We start from the raw sequence: 12,380 nt of genomic DNA, 5'->3' as shown, positions 1-12,380 counted from the left end.
AGGAGCGGAGGTGGGGGAGGGCAGGAGAGCACCCAGGGCCAAGGCTCCGGGGACTCTCAGGGGGACAAACAAGGCTCCCAGGGTGATTGTGGGAGTTGGGACACACAAGCAGGACAAATGGCTTAGTGGGTGCCCTGGCTGACCTAATGCCTGCCTCAGTTTCCTTTTCTGTCAGCTGGGCACAAGGGGACCTCCTTAATTTTCCGGTGCCATTCTGGATCCAGAGCTGTCCTCTCCATCTTCCCCTTCAGGGACCTCAGCTCCAGCCATGAAGGGGTTCCCTTGAGGAGGGCGGCTAGGGCCAAGAACCTGGTTCGGGACGGGGAGGGGCCTGGGCAGGCCAGACACTCGCCTCCCTGTTCTTGCCCCACTCCCATCAGGTTCCCTGTGCCCCAGGCTGGAGCTTCTGCTGGGGAAAGATTTTCATCCTTTCTGGGCTCCTCAGCCCAGCAGACCCTGGATATGGGAAGGCCAAGATCTTGAGGACGCTGCGTGCAATTCCCTGCGGGCTTTGGCAGCCCCGGCTCCATTCTGACCCCTTTCATGCTCCCTCAAAAGTCCCTTCAGGCCTCTTATTCCTCCACTTCCCCAGACTGGCTCAACCACCCCCCAGCCTCCTCCCTTACCTGAGGCCCTCACCTGCCTCCTCCTGTCCTCACCATCCCTTTCCAGGCCTCGGCCCAGCCCTGCTCCAAATGGAAGTACGTGAGGGCAGGACCATAGCTGCCTTGGTTGCTGTGGTTCTGCGAAGGTCACAGCACTGGCTCCATAACCCGGGGCTCAGGGAATGAATGAGTGCTGAATGAATGAGTAGGTCAGCTCTACCCCCTTTCTCCTCTCCCTTCTGGTCCCTCATCCTCACCTCCTCCGTTCACCTGGTGGGAGAACACAGGATTCACGTCACCCTGTGGTCCCCTGCAGAAGCCAGTGCAGCCCCTGGATGGGAATTCCTCCGTCTGCAGCACCGCCGACTATAAGCCCCCTGAGGAGGACCCTGAGGAGCAGGCTGAAGAGAACCCCGATGGGGAACAGCCCGAGGAGTGCTTCACGGAGGGTGAGGGCGAGCTGTGTGGGTGCCCCCCTACCGCCTCCCCTGGCGCCTCCCCTAGCCCAGCAGCTCCTGGAAGGGGTGGACCAGGCTAGGGCTGGGGTGCAGGTGACATCCCGGCCCAGCCCCAACCACCTGCCTCCTCGAGGACATCTCAAGACCATGTGCATCACTGAGAGCAGGCAGAGCCTCCTCCCAACCCCCCATGCTGCCCTGCCCTGACACAGCCTGGGGGCAATACAGCCCCAGGGAGGGGCACCAGAGCCCAAATGCCTCCCAGCCCCTGACCCCTGAGCCTCAGGCATGTGCAGTGGGTGCACACCAGGCCCTGCGGACTGCCGCACGGAACCGCCACCAGGTCCTGAGTGTGACCCAGTGCTTGGGAGGGGCAGGTGCTCTGGAATGGCTGCTCTAGGACTATTACCCTCCTTGGCTTCACCAGCAGAGAGAGGCCAGCCCGGCCCTGCAGCAGAGAGCCCTGCACACCCCCTACAGCACCCAGGGCCGGGGCTGGGCAGTGTGAAGCTTGCCAGGGAGGGGTGGGGAAGATGGGCTCAGCCAATCTTGGGAAGGGGGTGGGAGCATGCTGCCTGTGGGTCTGGGGCCAGCCCCCAGTCCTGTGATGTGGTACCCTTGCCCCCTTCCCTCCCCCAGCCTGCGTGCAACGCTGCCCTGTCCTCTACGTGGACATTTCCCAGGGCCGTGGGAAGATGTGGTGGGCGCTCCGCAGGGCCTGCTTCAAGATTGTTGAGCACAACTGGTTTGAGACCTTCATCGTCTTCATGATCCTGCTCAGCAGCGGAGCCTTGGTAGGCATGCCCTGGGGGGCGGGTGTGGGCAGCGGCAGGTGCCAGGCCCAAAGGAGGCCCTCCTGGGACTCCCTCCTTTTTCAGACCATGGGAGGGATGAGACCTGGGTGGTCTCGGCCCCAGAGAACCCTAAAGGGACTAGCTTGTGCTTGCAGGATATGACACAGAAAGTGTTCATTTCCGTAAAGCGACAGGCAGGGTCCAACTCTGTGTGCACCCCCAGTGACAGGTGGCGGCCAGGGCAGAGGTGGGAAGGCCCTGGGAATGTTGAATGAGGGGGTGATCAGGGCTGAACATGTGTCACAGTGCAGGCCCCCAAGCAGATGACTGAGTGTTGCACCTGAGGAAGGGCTGCTGAGCGGCTTCTCCCCGTGGGGAAACTCGCTTGCCCCATGGGCCCCACAGAGTCTGGGAAAAGCCAACAGCCTGGCCTCGGCCTGGTCCCAGCCCAGACCCGGGGGAAGCCATGGCAGTAGACTGGGTGGGGGATGGGGTTCCTGCCCCGGCCTCTGTGGCTCTGGCCACCCCCAGCCATGCTGGTATCCCCAGGCCTTTGAGGACATCTACATCGAGCAGCGGCGAGTCATCCGCACCATCCTGGAGTATGCGGACAAGGTGTTCACCTACATCTTCATCCTGGAGATGCTGCTCAAGTGGGTGGCCTACGGTTTCAAGGTGTACTTCACCAATGCCTGGTGCTGGCTGGACTTCCTCATTGTGGATGTGAGTGTGCCCCACGGCCAGATCCCAAGGCACCCCCGGGGCAGAGGAGGTCCCGCCACCCTGACCAGCCCACTCTCCCTCTGCAGGTCTCCATCATCAGTCTGGTGGCCAACTGGCTGGGCTACTCGGAGCTGGGACCCATCAAATCCCTGCGGACGCTGCGGGCCCTGCGTCCCCTGAGGGCACTGTCCCGATTTGAGGGCATGCGGGTGGGTGCCCAAGGGGGCTCTGAGGAGGGCTAGGGTTTGGGGGAGCAGCCACCGCAGGGCAGGGTGCAGTGAGCACAGGTCTGTACTCCAGCCACCGCTGGGGGAGGAGAGGCCCGAGACTCTGGGCCCCGCTGAAGGCCAGATTTGAGGCCCCCAGACATCCTCCCATACCACCCAAATGCCACTTCTATCGCTCAGCCCCTGCTTAGCTCATCCCTGCCACCGCTGGGGGGCAGCAGAGGCTGCATCAGCTCCTAGGAAGGGCTCTCCTTCCCTAGGACGGAGGAAGAAGGGAGGCAGGCCCGTGGGTGTCAAGATGTCCCTCCCCAGCCTCAGACCCCAGCCTACCAGAACTCTGCGACCTGGACAAGCAGGCAGGGCCTGGGCCTGGGCTCTGAGCCTGCCCACTCTTCCATCAGGCCCTTGAGAACAGAAGTGACAGTAAATAATAGAAGCTTTGGCCAAGACAATTGGGACTTCCCCAGCTAAGAGAGGTCTGTTGGGAATAATAAGACCCATCACAGGGACAGATGTCTGTGAAGCAGCTGGTCGCAGGCCAGCAGGGCCCTCAGCCAGAGGGGCTCCCTCCTGTTCATGCAAGGGGCCAGCCAATGCTGGGTCCTCCCACCTCAGAACCAGGGACTCCTCCTCCCCGAGGCGAGATGACCTGCCCATGCAGCTGGCTGGTGCCCCGGCCAAGAATAGAGCTGTACCCCAGGCATCACCAGGTCTGTGCCGCCCACTCTGTCTGGAAGTCATGAAACACCTTCTCCTCAGAAAAGGACGATTCTCAAGATTAGGCCAACCCGACAGAGTGAAGCTAGCCTGTACAACCAGGGCTGGGGGTGGGGCACAGGGTCCTTCTGCTTTGAAGACCCCGATGGCTTTTCTGTATCTATGTCTCTAATGCTAGGAACGGATGAGCAGGGTGCCAGGTCACGGGGGCTGAGTTTCCTATGGGGGCCAAGAAAGGAGTGTTTGTCTCCTGCCTAGTGACCCGTGGCCAGGCTGCTTCCAGAGAAGCCTAATGCCCTGACTCTGGGCTGATAGCTCCAGCCAAGCAGAGAGCCCTCTTCAACCACTAGGCCAGCAGCACCCCAACCCTACTCCTCACTTCCCCACCCCCACTCCCAACATAGAGCCCAGCAGACTTCTCCCCCAGACTTGGCTCAGAGCGACCCTCCTCCAGGAAGCCTTCCCTGAATAACCATGCCCAGCCCTGTCTGGTCCCCTTAGTGAAGGTGGGGAGCCCTGTCCCAAAGGAGCCTGGGTAAAGATCTGGCAACAAGCCCTCACCCCGGCCCCCCAGGTGGTGGTGAACGCCCTCTTGGGAGCCATCCCCTCCATCATGAACGTGCTGCTTGTCTGCCTCATCTTCTGGCTCATCTTCAGCATCATGGGCGTCAACCTGTTTGCCGGCAAGTTCTACTACTGCATCAACACCACCACCTCTGAGAGGTTTGACATCTCCGAGGTCAACAACAAATCAGATTGTGAGAGCCTTATGCACACAGGCCAGGTCCGCTGGCTCAACGTCAAGGTCAACTATGACAATGTGGGTCTAGGCTACCTCTCCCTCTTACAGGTGGTAAGTGTAACCTGCTGCCCTTGCACTAAACTGAGATGGAAGTGCTCCCAGATTCTTACTGTACCTGCACCCACTGCTGCTCCTCGTTAGGACCCCCCCCTTCCGGTGTGGTGGGACCCTGAGGTAATATTTAGACCTCTCTGGTCTCTATGTGATGCCTGCCCTGTGGGGTCTGGGGAGGACCACGCTAGGGTGAGGAGGGAGACTCATGGCTGGTAGAAATGGGAAGCAGTTCCTCTCTTCAAACCTAAACACACTCTCCCAGGCCACCTTCAAGGGCTGGATGGACATCATGTATGCGGCGGTGGACTCCCGGGAGGTGAGTGGGGCTCACCGAAATGTGGCTGGCAAGCAAGCCAGGGGAGAGGGTGCAGATCAGAAACACGTGGCCCCATGCCACGTCCTGAGGGGCCCCCCAAACTCAGCAGCCTGAGGGGTAGAAGGGTCCACCTCTGGGTCCTAGGATGCCCTTCCTGCCAACAGTGAGATGGGGAGCAGGGAGCAGCCAACATTCCCCTCAACCTCTCCGTCCCATTCCATCTCATCCCTGTGGCTGTCCCATCCTGTCCTGTCCTGTGGCCTCTGCAGAAGGAAGAACAGCCCCAGTACGAGGTGAACATCTACATGTACCTCTATTTTGTCATCTTCATCATCTTTGGGTCCTTCTTCACTCTCAACCTCTTCATCGGTGTCATCATTGACAACTTCAACCAGCAGAAGAAGAAGATGAGTATCCACCCACCCTCCCTGGGCTCTAGCCTCCCTCTCTTCGCTCCCCCGACCCTTCATATAGTCCCACATGCCGCCTCAGCCCCTACTGTGTGGTGCTGGTGGGATGACTGAAGCAGCAAGCTTGGGTTCAGATCCTCCCCGGCGACTCTGAGAAAGTGACTTGGCCTAGGCTATGAGCCAGTGCTGGTCCTCTTCCACACTCTGTCTGTCACCCCGCCCCCCTCCCTCCTTTCCCTGGACCCTGCCTCTCCCTCCTTCCCCCCTCCCTCAGCCCCTATCTCTGCCCCCTCCAGGTCCCCTTGCTGGTGTGGGGGCTGCTTTAAGGGTGGTGCCTGAGATGTGGAGGCCCTGAAGACACAGGAGAGGGGCCCTCAACCTTACTGGCACCATCCCATTATACTTTGGAGGGAAAGACATCTTTATGACAGAGGAACAGAAGAAATACTACAATGCCATGAAGAAGCTTGGCTCCAAGAAGCCTCAGAAGCCAATTCCCCGGCCCCAGGTACCAGCCCTCTGAGCCCCTCCTCCTAACAGCCTGGATGAACCTTCCACCCAAGGGGGCCGATGGGGACCAAATGCAGGCTGCCCCCTACCCACCAGGCAGTGTCCCTACTGTGAGGCTGGGGCCACCTGGGGTGAGGCTGGGGCAGCAGTGGCCTCAAACCCCAGCTACTGGTTTGCCCCTCACCTGGCCTTGCACAGCCCGCCGTATCTGCCCATCCCTTTAGTGGGAGGGAGGCCCCTAGAAGTGGGCAGAAGAGAATGTCCAGACACCCTCCCTCGTGAGCAACAATTCAGGAGCAGGAAGAGAGGTTGCCGGGGGAACCTGAGGGGAGAAAGGGTCCTGGAGGGAGGAAGCAACCCATGGAACCCCCAGAACATCCTGTCCAGACAGGTCTCCCCTCCCTGCCATGGCCGACTCTACCACGAGTCCTGACACCCCTCCGTCATGCTGTGTGTCACCCCATGCCCCTGGCCTGTCCACACAATGTGGATACTAACCACTGCCCCCCACATCCACCCCCCACACCCTCGCACCCCTCCCCATGCTGCAGAACAAGATCCAGGGCATGGTGTATGACTGCGTGACCAAGCAGGTGTTTGACATCACGATCATGATCCTGATCTGCCTCAACATGGTCACCATGATGGTGGAGACGGACGACCAGAGCCAGCTCAAGGTGGACATCCTGTACAACATCAACATGGTCTTCATCATCATCTTCACTGGCGAGTGCGTGCTCAAGATGCTCGCCCTGCGCCAGTACTACTTCACTGTGGGCTGGAACATCTTCGACTTCGTGGTCGTCATCCTGTCCATCGTGGGTGAGCGGGGCCGGGCTGGGAAGACCCACCCAGGGAGGCCTGTGGCTCCCGTCCTTGTGCTCACACACCTGCCCTTGCACCTGGAAATCTCGCACACGCATGTACACGGACACACGTGCATAGGCCGCTGGCGTCCACACCATGCCCAGAAAGCACACGGGCCGGGCTCACAGGCAGGATGTCAGCTGCACACCCACGACACGCTTCATCAGTAGATGCACACTCGGCTGCCGAGGTGCCTAGTGGAAGACAGATGGTTCTAGCATCTGTACACACAGAAGTGCACAAACGTGTGTCAGTGTGATAGCAACTAACCACTTATTGATCATTTACAATTTGCCTGACACTGTGCTATCCCAAGAGGTTGGTGCTGTTACCACCTCTGCTTTACAGGTGAGGAAGGTGAGTCACAAACAAGTTAGGCTCAGAGTCACACACAGAGCTGTCCTCCCTCTGTCTCACCTGGGGCTTCTACAAACAGCCTTGGGAGTCGGCTTACCCTCAACCCCATCAGCCTGGGCATATCTCACCTCCTTCCAGCTGTGTCAGGATGGAGCAGAGCTCCCACACCCAGGACCCTGGAGAGCCCAACCTCATCAGTCAGGCCATTTAGGCTGTGCCTCTCCTGCTCCCTTCTGGGGAACAGCACACCAGCCAGGCTCCCTTGAGCCCCACATGCCCCCCGCCCCCCTCCCCCTGCACCTGCTCCCTGACCCCGCCTCCCACCCCAAGGACAGAGCTCCTCACTCTTTCTCCCTGCAGGCCTTGCGCTCTCCGATCTGATCCAGAAATACTTCGTGTCACCCACACTGTTCCGAGTGATCCGCCTGGCCCGGATCGGGCGTGTCCTGCGGCTGATCCGGGGGGCCAAGGGCATCCGGACTCTGCTCTTTGCCCTCATGATGTCTTTGCCTGCCCTCTTCAACATTGGCCTCCTCCTCTTTCTCGTAATGTTTATCTACTCCATCTTCGGCATGTCCAACTTTGCCTATGTCAAGAAGGAGTCGGGCATCGATGACATGTTCAACTTTGAGACCTTTGGCAACAGCATCATCTGTCTCTTTGAGATCACCACATCAGCCGGCTGGGATGGGCTCCTGAACCCCATACTCAACAGTGGGCCCCCCGACTGTGACCCAACACTCGAGAACCCGGGCACCAGCGTCAGGGGTGACTGTGGCAACCCTTCCATTGGCATCTGCTTCTTCTGCAGCTACATCATCATCTCCTTCCTCATCGTGGTCAACATGTACATTGCCATCATCCTGGAGAACTTCAACGTGGCCACCGAGGAGAGCAGCGAGCCCCTCAGCGAGGACGATTTCGAGATGTTCTATGAGACGTGGGAGAAGTTTGACCCCGATGCCACGCAGTTCATCGACTATAGCCGCCTCTCGGACTTTGTAGACACCCTGCAGGAGCCACTGAGGATCGCCAAGCCCAACAAGATCAAGCTCATCACGCTGGACCTACCCATGGTGCCGGGGGACAAAATTCACTGCCTGGACATCCTCTTTGCCCTCACCAAGGAGGTCCTAGGCGACTCTGGGGAAATGGACGCTCTCAAGGAGACCATGGAGGAGAAGTTCATGGCAGCCAACCCCTCCAAGGTCTCCTATGAGCCCATCACCACCACCCTCAAGAGGAAGCACGAGGAGGTGTGTGCCATCAAGATCCAGAGGGCCTACCGCCGGCACCTGCTCCAGCGCACGGTGAAGCAGGCATCCTACATGTACCGCCACGGCCAGGATGGCGGTGGGGACGGTGGCCCCGAGAAGGAGGGCCTGATTGCCACCACCATGAGCAGGATGTATGGCCAAGAGAATGGGAACAGCAGCGTGCCGGGCACGGGTGAGGACAGGGGCTCAACGGGGGACTCCGGATCGGCCATCGGGCTCACACCCATCAGCCCCTCTGATGCTGCCCTCCCTCCCTCCCCACCCCTGGGGCAGACAGTGCGCCCGGGGGTCAAAGAGTCTCTCGTCTAATAGCAGCAGCGAGGTGGCCCGCTGAGCCTGGCACAGCCCCCCCAAAACCCTCATGGTGCCTGCTCACTGAGGGAGCAGGCTTTGAGTCTGCAGCTGATCGGCTCCCTGGCTGGGACAGGATTTGGCCACACGGGGGCTGACCCCCCAGGCCGTGGAAAATGGGAACTGCACTCGGAGACCACCCTGGGCCTGAGGCTCTCCCCGCGTCCATGGTTTCTCATTTCAAGTTGCTCTCACCTCCTCATGGGCCCTGCTGCCTCTCCTCTTGGGGGAGGTCAGAACATCAGAAATCTCTGCCCCCCACATTGGGGAGGAGTCAGCCTACAGTGGAGGGATGAGCTGCGCTCCTCCACCAGAGTCTTAAGGGCTATAGGCCTCTCCCGAGGAAGTGGCTCAAGCCCCTCAGGCCTCTCCCGGCTAAAGATGTCTTAACCTCAGTGGGAGCAGACTCCTGACCCAGAGCCTACCAGCCCTCCCCTGCCTGGGATACAGCTACGTCCTTCCAGACCACAAGTTAACTGGAGAAGAGAAATGTCACTGGTCCACAAGTGGTTCCCTGAGTCTGGTTGGCCACTGGATCCTGATGCATCTGGCTGGGGTTGTGGCCCCTGAAACCATGCCCTGCTTTGTCCATTGTGCAGCCCCTGGCTCCCCCGGCCGTCGCCTGGGGGAAGAGCAGGAGGGAGGGTTCCCCTCAAGAATGATCTTCTTCTAGGAAGCATGGAGGGTTGACAGAGGTGGGGTCCCGCCAGCTGCATCACTGCCCTGGAGGCTTCCCTGGCCAGAGCACCCAGACCTGGGGCAAGGGCAGGGACCCTGGAGCCTGGGGGTAGGTTTCTGTTCCCTCCCTCCTGCTTTAGCACCACAGGGTCTCTGTAGCCTCAGCCAGCCTCCAGATCCCCTCAGCCCCTGCCACACCCCTCTCTCCGTCCCTCCTCATCCTCCTCTCCCCATCCTCAAAGTGATCCTAAGAGTGTTGTCCTTGAGCCCGTGTTAGATTTCAACACCGGGATGTGCGCAGCTCCCCTGGCTCGGGCCCAACCTTCCAACTTCCTGCTGCCTGGTGTTATTGGCACCACTGGTCCGGGCATGGCCACGCCAGGCCTTTTCGGCTCCCGGAGAACAGATGGAGGCTGAGCTCAGAGGAGGCATGGAGACACCTCAGGCATCACTGGATTTACTCACTTGTGCGTGTACCTTGGGTCTGCTTCATGCCTGTGTGTACAGCTGTGTGTGCATTCGAGTCCTCAAAGCACTGTGTCCTGCCCCCGCGTGTGTGTGTTGTCTGTAGTGTCCGCGTGCCCCTGTAGTGTGACGAGTGTGCGCGTGTGTGTGTCCTGTGTAGTCCTGTCCATGGGGTGTGCCTGTGCTGTGAGTGTGTGAATGAGTGTGAACGTGCATAGTGAGATTTGCACGTTGAGTCCCCGTTGGCCTTAGTTCCTCTTCTCTTTCTTGTTTCTTGTGAACAGTTTGATTAAAACTCAGGAAGCAGCAAAACCTCCAAAACAATGTGGCTGTGGGTGTGGGTCTGTGTATGTGTGTGTGTGTGTGTGTGCGCGCGCATGTGCGTGTGCCTACAGGCTGGAGCCTCTCTTTCTGTCTGCCTGACTCTCTGCCTCCTGGCCAGCCACTGTCCCTTCGTCCTATTCCCTTCATCACACCCACTGCCTCAGCCCCGCTCCCTGTCTCTTGCCTGTGTCCTCCATGGAAGGAAGCCCCATTCCTACCTTCCCACAACCGTCTGTCTCTTCCTTCAGAAGATGCATCCTAGAGAGGGCAGCCTCCTCCCTGACCAGTACCCTGTCCCCTGCCCTTCCCCCAAACTGGGGTGTCCCCAAGAGCCTCCGCATCTGTTGAACTGGATATTCACCCAAAGACTGCATGGAGACTACAGAGACCACCCCGCCCCTGGCCCTGACCTGTGGCCCCCGTCCACACCTACGCCCATCCCCACTCTGTCCGGGTGGGAACAGACCCAAGCTGGGCTCCTTTGTACAGTTCTTATAATAAACCTGCCACCCCTCAACCCTCCCCCACCCCCCAATCCCCGTGCCTCACCTGCTCGCTTCTTCCTTCTGCACCTCCTCGTGCGGATGTTGACAGGGTCTGAGGGCTGCAAGAGGCAAGAAGGGCTGGTGGGGATTGGAGCCAAAATGGGGAGGACTTGGGGAGCCTCAATGTGGGTAGAGGGCAAGATAAGGAGGGCCCCAACTCCCTTTCTGGCGCAGTCCGGCTCTCTCCTGACCCCCTCCAAAAGGAGACTTGGACTTTGAAAATTAATAAAGGGAAACCTCACTAAAACGGAGTCGGGAGGTTCAGCAGGAGGATCTCTCAGTTTCCATCATTTCTCATCAATTGCAGACCCATTGGGAAGAAATGGACCTTGCATGTACCTACTATTTTACTGTCTGGCAGGGGAAGGAAAGACTTTCCTCCTCCCCGGCAACAGCCCAGCCAATGACAGACACTCACAACTCAGCCAATAAGAAGTCACCATACTTCCAACTCCCACTTCACTCCAATGGACTTTTCGTTTACAGCAGCCTTCCCAGTCTCCCCTTTCCTCTATAAAGGAGCCTGTCTTCCTCCTTGGGGCGGTGCCTCCAGTTTTACCCGGTTTGCTTGTGTGGTGTGGCAATTCTCTGCTTTCCTGAATTAAGCCGTCTTTTGCCAGTAAGATAACTGGCAGTTTTATTTTTAAGGTTACAGCTCCAACCTCTTATCAGGAGGCCAGGCGAGGTCAGGGGGCATGGGCCCCTCTCCAACAGGCAGCGCCGCAGTCCCTCCCCCACCCATGATGGTGCCCAGGAAATGGTACTCGGACCCAGTAGCCCCAGCCCCTCCTCTCTGGAAGCCCCCTTCACTTCTCTGCGCCCCCAGAGGCCCCAAGGTGCCTGAGGGACCCATGGTGTGAACACTCCCTCCCCACAGTTAGGGATACTGTCTGCAGAGGACCTGACCTCTGAACTCTGACCTCAGAGAGCCCAGGGTCCCCTGGACCTGTGATAATGAGTAATATGACATAGTGAGCTAAGTCCGCAAGCCTGGTGAGTGAAATACAATTTTATATATAATTTTGTTTTCTACAACTTGATTCCTAACGTCCAAAGCTTTATTTGCACAAATGAGGAAACACTTAGTACTTTACAATATTTCTACACCCTCTTTTCCTGGGTCCTAAGGTTACATGGACCCTGTGCTGGCTGGGGAGGCCACCCTGATGTCCCTCCGCCATATTCCTAAGGCCCCTTCCCTCCTTGCTATGCTCTATGCTTGGGGAGAGGGGTTCAGCATCTCTGTAGGGTTCTGAGCCCTTAACCAGGGTACTGACCTCACTCCCTGGGTTGGGGGTGCTCCTTCCCAATCTAAGTTTCTCCATACTGTGCCTGGGGCTTCTCCAGCTCCAAGGACAGGAGAGCTAACAAGGAGCCCTGACCCACTGTTCCCCTGAGCCTTGAATAGTGGAGGAAAAAAGGCAAAATACTAGATGAAAAGCACAAGCTAATATTTCAAAGTCCTCCCCTCCATCAGCTATCAGCTGGCCCCAGTGCCTTTGCAATTGCCCCCTGGGGTGGGGTGGGACCACTCCTCAATGAGAACTGCCAGGTTCTGGCAGGGTCGGCTTTCTGGCTGGTACCCTGCAGGGTCAGGAATCAAACCTGGGTCTGCTTTCTGGCTGGTAGGCTGCAGGGTCAGGAATCAAACCCACCTCCTTCTTAGCCAGTGGGCCTCCACCCTCTGCCCACAAAACAGCAAGCCCAGCAGAGCCAGGCAGAGTGGACTGAGGGGGAGAGGCACTGGTCTGAGCCCCTCCTTCCAAACTGAGACTCTGCCCTCTCTCACCCTCTCCAGCAGTGCTGGGGGTCCCTGACCTCTTGCTTACTCCAATTCCTAAGCCTCTTGTCCCCTCTCTCTCCACCCCCATCTCTTGTCTCAATGCTGCCTTCCTGGAAA

The 12,380-nt window shown here is 58.8% G+C and overlaps 1 protein-coding gene across 1 annotated transcript in view; it reads left to right on the top strand.

Moving 5' to 3' along the window:
* Positions 1-11,427, top strand: part of SCN4A (sodium voltage-gated channel alpha subunit 4) — a 44,112-nt gene extending 32,685 nt beyond the window's left edge. The window contains exons 16-25 of the mRNA XM_004749158.3: positions 922-1,054; positions 1,703-1,857; positions 2,407-2,580; positions 2,667-2,789; positions 4,099-4,377; positions 4,643-4,696; positions 4,966-5,103; positions 5,510-5,614; positions 6,168-6,438; positions 7,201-11,427. Of these exons, the coding sequence (XP_004749215.1) occupies positions 922-1,054; positions 1,703-1,857; positions 2,407-2,580; positions 2,667-2,789; positions 4,099-4,377; positions 4,643-4,696; positions 4,966-5,103; positions 5,510-5,614; positions 6,168-6,438; positions 7,201-8,426 (2,658 nt within the window). The 3' untranslated portion in view covers positions 8,427-11,427. The remainder of the gene's footprint in view (positions 1-921; positions 1,055-1,702; positions 1,858-2,406; positions 2,581-2,666; positions 2,790-4,098; positions 4,378-4,642; positions 4,697-4,965; positions 5,104-5,509; positions 5,615-6,167; positions 6,439-7,200) is intronic.
* Positions 11,428-12,380: the final 953 nt, after the last annotated feature.

This window comes from Mustela putorius, unplaced genomic scaffold, assembly GCF_011764305.1.
Source record: "Mustela putorius furo isolate JIRA1106 unplaced genomic scaffold, ASM1176430v1.1 tig00000487_pilon_pilon_pilon, whole genome shotgun sequence".
Lineage (NCBI taxonomy): Eukaryota > Metazoa > Chordata > Mammalia > Carnivora > Mustelidae > Mustela > Mustela putorius.
This window is presented reverse-complemented; position numbering and strand designations above follow the sequence as displayed.